General features: G+C 62.5%; 5 protein-coding genes across 5 annotated transcripts; all 5 read right to left on the bottom strand.

Moving 5' to 3' along the window:
- Positions 1 to 3,414: 3,414 nt before the first annotated feature.
- On the bottom strand, positions 3,415 to 3,741 carry LINJ.12.0680 (conserved hypothetical protein; the record flags this gene model as incomplete). The annotated part of the gene is made up of 1 exon (XM_003392263.1): positions 3,415 to 3,741. One exon carries the CDS (start codon positions 3,739 to 3,741, stop codon positions 3,415 to 3,417), a length of 327 nt encoding a protein of 108 aa, XP_003392311.1.
- A 590-nt stretch (positions 3,742 to 4,331) lies between these two features.
- On the bottom strand, positions 4,332 to 4,658 carry LINJ.12.0660 (conserved hypothetical protein; the record flags this gene model as incomplete). Its single annotated transcript, XM_003392262.1, has 1 exon — positions 4,332 to 4,658. The coding sequence occupies one exon, from the start codon at positions 4,656 to 4,658 to the stop codon at positions 4,332 to 4,334; it is 327 nt and encodes a 108-aa protein (XP_003392310.1).
- A 1,332-nt stretch (positions 4,659 to 5,990) lies between these two features.
- On the bottom strand, positions 5,991 to 8,543 carry LINJ.12.0650 (conserved hypothetical protein; the record flags this gene model as incomplete). The annotated part of the gene is made up of 1 exon (XM_003392261.1): positions 5,991 to 8,543. One exon carries the CDS (start codon positions 8,541 to 8,543, stop codon positions 5,991 to 5,993), a length of 2,553 nt encoding a protein of 850 aa, XP_003392309.1.
- Positions 8,544 to 9,522: 979 nt separating this feature from the next.
- On the bottom strand, positions 9,523 to 10,017 carry LINJ.12.0640 (conserved hypothetical protein; the record flags this gene model as incomplete). The annotated part of the gene is made up of 1 exon (XM_003392260.1): positions 9,523 to 10,017. One exon carries the CDS (start codon positions 10,015 to 10,017, stop codon positions 9,523 to 9,525), a length of 495 nt encoding a protein of 164 aa, XP_003392308.1.
- A 1,170-nt stretch (positions 10,018 to 11,187) lies between these two features.
- Positions 11,188 to 12,486, bottom strand: LINJ.12.0630 (conserved hypothetical protein; the record flags this gene model as incomplete). Its single annotated transcript, XM_003392259.1, has 1 exon — positions 11,188 to 12,486. The coding sequence occupies one exon, from the start codon at positions 12,484 to 12,486 to the stop codon at positions 11,188 to 11,190; it is 1,299 nt and encodes a 432-aa protein (XP_003392307.1).
- Positions 12,487 to 12,912: the final 426 nt, after the last annotated feature.

The following is a 12,912-nucleotide window of genomic DNA, read 5'->3' as shown; positions in this document are numbered from 1 at the left end:
CCCCCTTCGCCTCACCTCTCCCGTGCGCATGGCCCACACCCCTGCGCACACCACAGGCTCCACGTTCGCTCTCGGCCTCGCTGTATGTACCTCTCCTCCCCTCGCCCAGCTCGCCCACCAGCGCCGGCACGCGGATGCACGGCCGACGTGCGCCAGCAGGAGAGAACGCTCGCACGCACGCCGCCACCGCCAAGGCGAGAGCACACCCTCGCCGCACACGAGGCGACCGCAGGGAGGAGGGATGGGGTGCACCGTGCCGAGTCCGCCCAGCCAACAGCCCACCAGCATGCTCGCACGCAAGCAAGCCAAGCAGAAGTCATTCCCGGCCTCACCCCACCCACCGGCGCGCGCCGTGTCTCAACGCAGCGGTGCGGCCTGCGACGCGGCGGCGCAGAAGGGAGGCTGGCCACAGCAGCAGCGCGCATGCGCATACAGACGGGCTCCAGCGCGCTCCACCCGCATCGGGGGCGGGACGGACAGTTGCACCTGTCCCCACGCACGCGGCCGCCCTCCCGCACAGCACGCAGCAGAGGCGACGGCGTCCCCTCCCCCGCACACCCTTGCTCGCCCACCCTGCACGGCACACGCCGTGCGTCGCGCCGCGATGGCGAGGCCCGTCGTGCGTTCACGCCACGCCCACGGCGCGCCACCCTCCGTCCTCGGCTTCCTCTCGCCGAGCATGGCCAGCAAGGGGGGCGTGCCCTTCCGCTGCCCAGCCTTCTCCAGTCGCGTCACGCCGCCGCTGTCGGCGAGCAAGCTGGCGCCGCCGCGGGGTCGGCGAGACCGCAGGCCACCGCAAGAGCCGCGTGCAGCCGGACCGGCACGTACTCGGCCACCACCCCAAGCGCAACAGCCATGGCGGCCCCCACGCACGCCTCGGCGGGCGCAGCCGCCGTCGCCGTCGCAGCAGCACCGACACCCGGCAGCCGCAGTATTGCTCGCAGCACCGCAGAGGCGCGCACGCGCTCTACTTGTCTCGTCAGCCACCCCACCGCCACCGACTCGGATGGCCTGTGGTGCACAGCGTGGCGGCTGTCGGCAGGCGCATCACAGGACGCCGTCTGCGCAGAGACGCTGCCGCCGACTTCACGGGCCTCGCACAGCCGCCGCAGCACGCCGTCGGACTCAGGCACGCCCACGCAGCCGCGCAGGAGGAGCGGGCGCGCTGCTGCTGCACGTGCCCAGCCAGCCCACCCGTGAGGCGTGGCAGAGCACATGGACGACGCCGCCGGCCGCGACCGCGGGTCAGCCGTCCAGCCGTGCGGGCCCCCGCACCCCACGTGCGTGCCATCCGCTCCACTCCAGGCGGAAAGCTCGGCCGTCAGCCGCGCACACGCGGACCTCGGCGACCGCCAGTCCTCGCCACCGGCGCCGCGGCCTCGCAGCCAGCAGCGGTGGCGGTGGCGCGAGCTGAGAAGGCCATGCCCCCGGCCCGGTGCAGGCCTGCCGCTGGCATGAAGGTGCGCGCCACGCGGTCGCAGCGCTGTGCATCGCCGAGCAGCTCATGGAGCGCAGAGAAGGTCAGGTCCAGCGGCCTCGCGGCCAGCAGCTCGCCAGCGCCGACGTGCTCGGGACAGCGCGCCCCTTCACAAGCCAGCTCCGCGCAAAGCCGCTTGGCGGCGCGTGCGCCCGCACCTCCCACAGCAGCGAGGACGAGGCATACGCCGGGCAAGGCAGCGTCGGCGTGCGCGGCCTCGCCACGGCGCAGACAACCGGATCGCGCACCACGAAGCACAGGAGCGCCCGGCCGTGGCGAGGGTGTGGCAGCCGCACGACGCCGGCGCCCATCGCGCGCCGCCACGGCAGGGGCGCCCAGCCCACCGCTGGCCGGTCCAGACGCGGTGCGGGCAGGAGAAGCGCGTCAGCATCGCCTGTCGTCGCACACGCCTCCGCATCTCGGCAAGACGCCGCCGCCGCCGATGTCAGCTCTGCGGGCTACGTGGTGCCGGTAGGCCTCGACGCCCGCGTCGGCATCAGGCGGCACCGTCCTCCGCGGTAGCGTGGCAGCCGTCGTCGCGGCGCGGTTGCGGCGGCACGGCAGGGAGGGCACTGAAACAAGAGCTTCACAGCACAGGGCGCAGCTCCACCGATGGGTGCTGTCGCGTCTCCCCTCGCCGTCCGTGTGCGCGCATGCTCGCAGGCGCCACGGGCGCATGTGGCAGCAGGCGCAGTGCGGGCGGCGGTGCTGTCCTCCCTATGAATGAGTGGTGCCCCGGGCACAGACGGAGACACGCACACGCACGCAGCCGGGCAGGCAGTGCGCAGGGCTCAGGCGCGGCGGAGGGGGAGGGCAGGCAGAGAGAGATGATGTCTGGGCAGGCAGGGAGAGGAGCAACGGTGGGGAGAGACGGCACGCACGCATGTCCAGAGGCCCGCGCTGCACGCCACCGTCGCGGCAGCCTCCGCGCACGGTCCTCGCCACAACGCCCATCGTCATCGGCGTTACCACAACGCATTTCCCCCTCCCACGGCGCGGGTCGGGGCCACGGGGCCGAGCAGCTTTCGTTTGTGCACGCGAGTAGGAAACAGAGAAATAGCGAAAGACAGAAATAGGGAAGGGCCGCCGCCCACCTTCCGCGCGGCCACCACCCGGCGCCCGCCGCCAGCGCGCCCAGAGCGAGTGACAGGCACAGGGGAGGCGGGCAAGAGAGCGTGGCGCGACACACGTGCCGGCATACACACTAATACAGGCACACAGACACACATTTTCTCACTTATGTAGACGGGCACCGTCTTGTAGCACCCGGCGAACCCCCGCGGCGCCGCATAGACGGCAAAAAAGAGATAGAGAGATGCAGAATAATGCATGAGGGGTGCGTGTGTGTGAGTAGCGGATGCCGGTGGGTGGGGAGGGGATACTCTCGAATGGGTGAAAAGACATAGGCCACACACTTACCCAAGCACGTCGTGCGGAAAGTCGGACGGCAGGGGGATAGGAGGTGCCATGGAAAGCACGAGAGGACTCACAAGAGGAGGCTGACTGTGAAGGGAAATTGGAAGGCTCTATGTGCCGTGAGCAAGCGAATGCTGACGCCTGTCGTGCCGCAGACTGAAGGAAAACGACGTGCCGCATAGCCGCCATCGCACATCTTCGTGCTGAAAGATGCATCTGTTCGGGAAACCAGTCAGCGAGCGAGCGAGGCGCACGGTGTCCGACCGGCGAAGCGGGTAGCAGGGTGGGGCTGTTGTATATGCTGCCTCTACGCGTCCAACTCTCCTGCATCCTTTTCGACTCTTTCTTCTTCCATCTGCCTCGTACATTTCCGCGTGGCCGTCTGGAAACCGATGACGTGCATAAAGGAGGAGCAGTGCTCAGAGCCACACAGCGGAGAACGGAACTGCGCCTGCGCCTAATGCTCACTCTCTACCCAACGCTGCTGCTAGTGCTGCTGCAGAGCCTACGCATCTCCTCGCTTAGACGGTTTCCTTGCCGCGCACCACATCCTGCGCCATGGCCATGTTCGCACGAAAGGCCCAGATGGGGTTCTGAAAGGACGCTGGCTTACGCTGCTCTATAAAGACGTCGCCGCCCCAGCAGATCAAGTAGCCTGCAGTGAGAGACGACACAAGCATGCGCAAATCCAGCCGAATGGCGGCGAGCACGGCGGCGATGGCAGCGACGGCAGTGCCAACGAGGTGCGAGCGGCGGGTCCAAATGTTGCAATGGGTGCCCTGGTAGTAGAGACGATACTCTGGGAAGGAAGAGCAGCTTACCTGCATCTGAGGAGTAAAGGAGACCATGCTTGGCTGGACGTAGGTATGCGGATGAGAGTATGGGTGTAGGTTGTGAGTTGGGAGTGGAAGGCAGAAGACGAGAGACAAGAGAATGAGAAAAAATCAAAATGCAAGCCTTTACCTCGGAATGAAGCCGGGCGGCGCGCAGTTGATGTTGGAAGGACCTACAGCATGAAAACAGAAGAGGGGGAGAGATTGTGTGTGAACTGAAAAAGCAGCAGTTTTGCGAAACACTTGAAGGCGTCCTTCTCTGCTTGTGTGTGTGTGTGTGTGTGTGTGTGTAACTGTGAGTGTGTATACATGTAGAGAGAGGAAGAGAGAAAAAGAGAAGGGAGGGCCAAGTAGATGCACAGCTGCGCTCAGGCAGTCTTCGGTTACGCTCGCCTTGCCTCTCCTCACCGCAACCCCACCCCCCAACCCCTCTCTACATTTCACCTCCTCCCCCTCCATTCCTCTCCACTCCGCTATCACGCCCTTCCGTCTTTCGGCGTCTTTTGGTTTTATGGGGGGAGGGGTCATGGCTGAATTGGAGCCCTTTTCCCTTCTCGCTCTTTCTACCTTGGCGCACTACCCCTCCCCGCTAAAACGAAATCGGCCTAGATGCTCATGTCACCCTTCAGCATCGATGCGACCATCTTGAAGTTAGACATGACCGACCAGATGGGGTTCTTAAAGGTGGTCGGCTGTGTCTGCTCCACCACTGTATCACCAGCCCAGCAAATCGCCACACCAACAGCGGTGCTCACAGTGGCGCCGATAACGTCCATGCGCACCGCCGACACAGCCGCGCCAACGACACCGACCGCGGTGCCGATGAGATGCATGCGACGCGTCCACTGCTTTGAGTGCTTCGCCAGGTAGTAGATGTAGAACTCCTTGTGGTTGGAAGCCGAGATTTGAAACTTGGCGCTAAGGTTGACCATGGTTGAGACAGTTGGGGGGAGGGGGTAGCGCAGGTGTCGCAGCAGCAGCAGGTGAAGAGGAGGTTCGAGCACAGAAGCAGCGTAGTAATACGGCAAGCACCGCAGAGAGAAATGAGAATGTGCTGAAGGAAAGAGCTGAGAAGGAGAGGAGCGGTTGCGGCAGAAAGTGGGCGCCGCGGGTGGGTGGACATATATAATCACAACAAGCGAAAAACGAAAAAGGGAGATCAGGAGTTCGGGGATCCATCATGTGCGCGCATGTGTATGCATATGGTGGTGGTGAAGGGGGGTGGGAGGGGATGCAATGCCAGTGTGGAATGAGAACGACAGACGGAAGAGTGAGGGTTGGAGAGAAGGGCGGGTGGAAGGAGGCAGATATCTTGGAGGGTGTGCGGCAGCTCATGTGGAAGTAGAGAGAGGGAGAGAGAGAGACAAGCGTCCGCATCAAGCAGACAAACGCGCTCAAGGGGAGATACGGTGGAGAGGCAGGCGCGCGCGCGTGCACCCGCACACAACAGCCCCACTCGCCTCTGCTCGATCGCAGAATGAAAGGGCGCTTGGGAAAAGAGAGTTGGCAGGTCGATCTGCCCGTCAACCCCTCCCCTCCCCTCTCCACACCCTCACAAATGGAAGTGGCGAAGACGAGGAAAGCGCGCGCGCGGCGATCCGTTGCTGTGCGGCCTCCGCGCACCACTGCCTGTCTCTGCCTTTCCCATGACACCATCTTCACACACACCTCCTCACCCCCTGTTCCAGGGCCCTTCCCTGCACGTGTGTTCGCGCATTCTTTCCTTTGTGGTTGCCACTGCGGCAGCGAGGTGGGGAGGCGGGAGTCGGGTGGGTTGGTGGCTCTGCGGCGTCACACAAAAAAGAGCGTGAGAAAACTGTGGAGGAAGAAGCGAAGAACACCGGGTGGTGTCGGCATCCCGCTTCTCAACCGCGAAAGCGCGTCAGAGGTCTGCTATCACGCTCGGAAGAAGAGAGAGAGACGCACGCACGCACACACACACACACATGCCTAGTTTACATGACACGAACGAAGAGAGGGATGCGCACGTGCCGTGCAGAGCGCTGAACGCGCCATTCATTTCGACACCACATCCAGCTCCAGCGCAGCGGGGGAGAAGGAGGAGGAGAAGGCGGTGCACAGCCCAAGGCAAGGACATTGAGTGTGAGAGCGTAGCGAAGCCGAAAAAAAAAAGAATCCTCGGAAAAAAAAACCGAAACATCGTAGAAAATACAAAGAGGAGCCGAAGGCACCCCAAACGAACTCCCTCAGCAAACATCACCATCGCCGACACGCGCAAGATCGCACCAGCACACTGGCTTCCCTCACACCATTGTGGACTTCTTGCGCCTCTTGGGCATACCTCTTGACGCGCCCGCGGTCGCCGCAGCCGCCTCGAGCGTGGAAACCTGCTGCTGGAGCTCGGCCGTGCGATCGCGGTACGCCTTGCGCTGCGAGGACCACGCCTCTTGATCCGCCTTCAGCGCCGCGAGCTGCTCCCGCTTCTGCGCCTCCCTCTCCGGCCCTTTTTCTTGCCAGTAAGTCAGCTCCCGTTGCCGTTGTTGAAGTTCCGCCTCGGCCTTCTCGCGCAGACCGACTTCGACGGAGAGCCGCTCCGCCATGTAGGTCATATCCACCTCGTGGGCTCGCTCCGCCTTGGTCAGGTCTGCCTCCAGTTTCGCCTTCTGCTCCGTATATCGCGCCTCCTGCTGCTTTGCATTCTCGATGTGCTCCTCGAGTTCGCGAATGCGCTTCAGGAAGTCGCTGTGGTCCTGCTTGGTCTGCAGGTCGAAGTTCTCGATGGTGCGCTTCACCTCGGTGTTGTTCTCTCGCAGCGCCTCCAGCTCCAGGTGCGCCTCTGACAGCTTATACTTCTGGTAGTGGAGGCGCACCACCTCCGCCTTGAGCGCGTCAGCGTCTGCGTTTGCGGCGCGGGTGCAGTTGCGCGCCGTCGTCCGCTCCACCCGCAGCAAAATGTGATGCGGCACGCTTGTCGCCCCCAACTCACACTGCACAACGTATCTGTTGCTCTCCAGCAGCGCCGCGAAGGAGGCGCCGCCGTTGTGAGTGAAGTGGTTGTCCGAGACGCGCAGCACGCGCAGCGAAGTGTTGGTCTGCAGCGCCACGCCAATCGCAATCAGCCCGCGATCGCCCAGCCACGTCTTGACGAGGTCCAGCTCGACCAACGGCGCATCAGGCTGGCCAAGGGCCGTGGCAAGGGCGCAGGCGCCCTCGTCCTCGATTGCATTGCCGGACAGGAGAAGCCGCTCTAGGCAGGGATGGCGGCACAAGGAGCGGCCGAGCTGAACAACGCCATCGGGAGAGAGGTTGTTGTGCCGCATCGAGAGTACCTTGAGCATCGCGTTTGTCATGAGCGACTGGCAGAGAGTGTAGAGCGCCGTGTCGTCCATCACGCAGTCATCCAGAATGAGAGTAGTAATGAACTGATCGTGGCTCAGAGCGAGCAGGAGGACGATCCCTGGAGAGGGGTCGCGCTGCTGCTGCTGCTGCTGAGAGTGATATCCCGACTGAGAAGCATCGTCAGTTTCGCCGTGAGTGCCATCCCGCAAGGCGCGCGTGCGGTCGACAAACTTCGACGGCGACGACGTTGGCGTCAAGGTCATCGCCGTCGTACTCTGCGCACGGTTGTGTAGCCCGATGCCATCACACGTCGCCGGCCGGGCCGCAGCGGCGGCGCCGATGCCCAAGCTGCCTCGATGCGCCTGTGCCGCTGCGGCGCCGTTGTCCCACAGATCGTTGTGTGCCAGCACTAACGAATGCAGCGTGCAGCCCAAGGCGCCACCACGCGCGACCGCGGTGCGCTGCTGCAGTAGTCTGCCGGCCTCATCAGCGACACGAGAGGAGAGGCCGTTAGCGCTTAGGTTGAGATGCTGGAGTGTGCGGCTGGCGCCAGCGGCCTCAAAGAGGTGTGCAGCCCCGCCATCGGTGAGGCACACCGATTGCAGCGTCAAATGTGTGAGCGTCACAGACGTCCGCAGAAGCTGGGCGATTAGCTGCACCGGAGTGCGCGGGGCAGAACGCATCCCATAAGCGCCGCCGCCCCTTGCTGCAGCCGTGTCCATTCCTGGTGTCGACGCACTACCGACGCGGGTGCCGGCAGCAGCGCCTCCAATCGCTGCAAGGGACCCCGGCACCGCGCCAGCAGACGGAGTGTCGCCGTCCATAGCAAAGGGGTTGCCGCTTAGATCGAGCCGCTTCAGCGTGCGGCTCAGCACGCAGCCTTCGAGCAGCAGCATGGCACCGATGGCCTCAATCTGATTCGCATAGGCCTCCTCCCTTTCAGAGCCGAGGATGAGCACCGCCAGACGTTTGTGCTGAGCGATAGCGTTGCCGAGACCCTGCATGGCGTTGAGATAGCTACTGCTGACACGAGCGCCACTACCACCCGCGCCGCCACTACTCCCCGCTCCACCCCTGCGAGAGGCAAGGGTGCCAGCTGGGCTGCCTCTACCACTACCTTTGCCCTTAAAAACCTTGCCGCCGCCGCCGCCGCTGATGCCGCTCGCCACGACCGAAGAGCAGCCGATGGCGTTTGCCCCTAGGTCAAGATACGTCAGCTGTGGCGCATCCCGCAACACATGAATAAGCATCTCACACCCGACATCGCGCAACATGTTGCCATGGAGGTCAAGCTTCACCAACGAGCACTGGTGTAGCAACGGGGCAAGGCTGCTGATGAAGTTGGCGCCGAGCCGCTGCCGGCGCAGCAAGATTTTCTGATCACCGAATCCATTCTCGATTGTGGTCGTGTAAAGCCGCTTCACTTCTGGTGTGTTCTTCTCATGTGTATCGCGCAGCCATGCCGTGTACATGTCGCCGTACACCTGCTCGGACGATATCCCAAGTGACGCGTACATCTTGCCGGTCAAGAGGAGCCCAGAAGAAAAAAAGAGCTGACTCTTCTGCGTGTGAGCGCGCTGGGAGTGGAAGGGAGGGAAGGGGTGCGGTCGCGGCGGTGGCAATCTCTCACGGTCTGAATACGGAAGTCTGCACACGCACGCGCAGACCGCAAAGACCCCTCAAGAGCAGAGAAGCGGCTACACAGAAAATACAAAAAAAAGGGAAGGAAAGAGCAAGTGCATCCGCCGCTCCTCTCGACACACAGCACGAGCAACGTTGTCGTATGTGGTGTGTATATCCGCCGGTGTGTGGGTGTGGGTGTAGGCGGGTGGCTTCGAGCGAATGCGAATCGCGAGGCACCACAGGCACGGGGCAGACACCATTCCAACCGCAACCGCACCACCACGCCAGATCCCATCATGGGTGAAGCGCCACGAACGAGGAGACCGAAAAAAAAGGGGGGTAGAGTGAGAGGAGCATAGGAAAGCGAGAGGATCCAGCACGAACACACGTGTGCAGCGTCGGCAACAAACACAGATATATCCATAACCTCCGCCATTGACAACGAAACGAGAGCTGTCCGTTGAGGAAGAGTGGAGTCGCCAACGCCAGCTGGTCCACCATCAGACGGCAGTCCACGTAGCCGCCATCGTCGCTTCCTCCCTCCCCCCCTCAGTGAGGATGCATAACGCGCGACAAACGAAAAATGGAAATGGGAAGCGCTGAAGCGAGTGAGAGGACAAGTTACCTGCTGAGCGCTCCCACGGATTCCCTGTGCGGAGCCCTTCTCCTGTCAGGGGAGAGGGCGGTGTGAGTCCTACTTCAGTGCACTGAGGTTATGAGAGGGACTTGACCCGCCCTCTGTGAGCTTGTGCACGTCACCACATGCTGCGAAGAGCGGCATGGTGGCGGCCATCGCCGGTCCTCCCCTCCCCTCCCCTCTCTCCAGGCCTTCTGTGTCCTTTTCTACGCACGGTCCAGTCCTGTGCATCACGATCACGCCTGCGCAAAGGCCTGCTGCCCCTCGGCTTCTAGATTCTTGCGATCCTTCTCAGACAACCCGAGTCGACGCCGCACGTACCGTTCGTTCGAGCTCGGCGTCATGATGATCGTCTGTGATTTGATTGGCCCGAAGTGTACATGCAGGTCCGACCGCTCCGTCGACGGCAGCTGACCCTCCAACTGCCTCACCTGATCTCGGTCCGAGAGGCTGACATCAATCACCGGTGGCAGCGCAATCTCCGTATCGCGCAAGTCCAAGTAAGAAGGCTTGTCAAGTCGCAGGTGGGGCGGAAGGCGATCGTTGCTCGGGAATGTGCCAGGCTCCAGCAGCTGTTTGTACTCCCCCATCATTACCAGGTAGGTGCACCGGCTGTAGGCGGTGTTGAAGCCCGTGCGGCGCAGCACCAGCCAGAACATCACCACGGTCGTTGCGCCGCTCCAGAGAGCCACCGCAAAGAAGCGATTGCGACTCTTGAGTATGATCTGCATGCTGGCGCCGGTGTCGTGCGCTGGCGTGGGTACTTACGGTCGTGTAAACCAGCTGGCAGGGGCTGTCCTTGTGAAGAGGTAAAGTGAGCGTGAGAGTGGGTAAGAGAGCGCGCAAGTACGGCCGACACGCCGCCCCCCCACCTCTGCTGCCCGTTGCTTTAGTCGTGTGTTTTTCGCTGCTTTCTGATCCGCTTGATGCCGTAAAGACACGCACATATGAGCGCATGCTGCCGAACCTCGTTGCGCCCACCCCACCCCCTCCCTGCAGTGTAGCCGCGCCCGAGCTGGGGAGAGGAGGGAGAGGAAAAAGAAAAAGTCCAATGCAGAAGAAAATGTCTACGGCAGACGATGGGAGTACGTGAGCTCGCTGGCACAACCGCATTCAAGCGTGTGTGTGTGTGTGTGTGTGTATCAGCGTGTCTCGCAGTGAAGAGGTGCGGCGGCAGCCGCCAGGACACGAGCCATTCAGAAGCAACCATAGAGAAAGAGACAGAGAGAGCGACGCAAGACAGATGATGACCGTCAGCATCGCTTCCTACCGCACGTACACGTATCCCCAAAGTGCCCGAGCTGTTCGACTGGTCGTCAGCAGCGTCGCCGCGCTCATGGCGCCCACACAGACGAGAGGTATAGGAAGAACAGATGCGCCTACCCCCTGATTAGCTGTTGCGGCCAACCTTTGGGTTGTGGGAAGGAGGAGCGGGAGGGGGCCGGTGAGCTTATGCTGAAGAACGCACACATACGCCAGAAAGAAGGTGTGCAAACGCTCACACGCGTGCACAAACATACACACATGAAGCAACGACAATCTTCGGAAGCGATGAAACAAAGAAAGAGGACCGGCAAAGGCAAACATGTGAAAGGGAAAGGGGTGGGGCGCTGGCGCGTTCGTGGCGCTGCGCCCGTGTCGTCCTGTGCGCCATGTGGTGAGCGCGGCGAAGGGAGACACACGAGGGAGGCAGACATAAGCATACACGCACGAGATACACAGGAAGATTCAGAGTAGGCGTTGTCGAACGCAACGCGAAGGGCGAGCCCCATCGGCAGACGCACCTGAACACGGCAAAGGCGTCGGTGCCCGCCTGCGCTGCTGTCGCTCGAGAACGCGCCGAGCACACATGAGAGCGTTGTGTGCTCGCACGGCGCTCTCTTTCACTGAGCCCTTCGATATCAGGACGATATAGAGGTGTCCCAGAGACTTTGGATTGTGGTTCCCTTGCGCAGCTTCTCTACGGCGAGGCCGATAGATGGCTCGTACACGGGGCGCCGATCCTCTCCTTTCCGGCCACCACCCGCGTAGTAGGCCGCCAGCGCGTCCGTCGGGACCTCCTGCAGAACGTTCTGTCCCTCCATCTGCCGCTCATGCTGCGCGTCGCTGGCGGCGCCGGGTAGTCCGCCGCCGTGAGGGTGCTCTGCGCTCCCGCTCTTGTCGCCGGCGTCCCCTCCCCCCACGCCGAGAGCCTCTGGCGCCATTACTTTGCCGGTGTCGTCGTGCAGCTCCACCTTCATGCCGAGCAGCGGCCGCGCCGTCCAGGTGCGCCACAGCGTGCTGATTTCCGCGTACATCTCATTCAGTTTCTCCTCCGGGTCAACACGGAAGCCCAGCACAAAGTTGCCGGCGTAGCTGGACGTCTCGATCACCAGCGCCTGCCCGAACTTGCTCATCTGTGAGCGCAGGCCGACGAACTGAAGATACGGCACGGACACGTTAAAGAACTCTGCCGCCGCAAACCACACGACGCGGATATTCGTCACGATGAAGGTGCCGAGGTGGCCTTCGTCCTTGCTGACGCTGCTTACGCCGCTGGTGCGGGAAATGACGTTCTCGCCGTCGAGGAGGATAAGGTTACCGTGCTGCACCACCGCGCTACGCACGCGGAGCTCACGGTACACTCGCGTGCTCTCGTACGCGTTCCAGACAGCGCGAATGGTGGCGTACAGACGTTGGTGGTCTCCTGTGCTATTGCTTGGCCGCCGGCGAGAGCGGTTCTCACGGTCTCTTTGAGCAACGGCGCCGCCGCTCGTGCTCACGCTCGCAGCCGAGCTGCTGCCAATGCCACCGGCGTTGTGTGCCACAGAAAAGATAAATTGGAAGCGGCTAGCGCCGCACTTGGCACCAAGCGTGATGCACTCCGTCATTCTGCCGGCCAGTTTCGACTCCGCCTCCTGCACTGTAAGCTTATGCACGCAGTAGTAACCGATGCTGAGGTTCACGTTTGGCCGCTGCTTGCACCGCCAGATCAGCCGCAGATTTGTCACCAGCAGCGTACCGGGACATCCGTTGTTGCCCTTCGTGTCTTCGACATCATCGAAGGTGGCGTAGACGTGCTCGGTGTTCTCGCGCAGCCTCAGCACCGGCGCTGCGGCGTCAAAGTGAATTTCGCGGTCTTGCCAGAAGGCGAACGCCTTCGTGATGCCCCTGCCCGTCCCTGACGGGGACGACGCCCCGCCGCCGCGGCGCTTTCGCATTCGTGTGGCTTGCCGCGTTCACGTATCAGCGGCAACCAGGCGAGGCGAGAGCGCGAAGCGTCGGTAACGCCGGTGCTGAGTCGTCGTCCGCTTTTTTTTCTTTTTTGTTTTATTGGGTGCGTGTTAGTCAACGACGTCCTGCACTCTGATCAATAACATGTGCATGCGAGGAACACGGCTCCCACCCGCAGCGTGCCCGTTCTTGTTGCTGTTTGTTTGCTTGTGGCGTTCGTGCAAGTCGGCTCTCTCGAACAAGCATTAAGAACGCGCCGCTGTGTGTCTACGCGGACGACGCCCTCTCACGCACACGTGATCCGGCACAATCAAGGATGAATGGTGCCTGCTTCGTCCTATCCCAGCCAGAGTTGCTGCGCCAGCGTGCGGGCGCAGCGACAGCCCGTGTGGGAGAGAAACCGAGAGCGCCTC

This window comes from Leishmania infantum, chromosome 12 (assembly GCF_000002875.2).
Source record: "Leishmania infantum JPCM5 genome chromosome 12".
Lineage (NCBI taxonomy): Eukaryota > Euglenozoa > Kinetoplastea > Trypanosomatida > Trypanosomatidae > Leishmania > Leishmania infantum.
The sequence above is the reverse complement of the archived record's forward strand: the minus strand, read 5'-3'. Positions and strand labels throughout refer to the sequence as shown.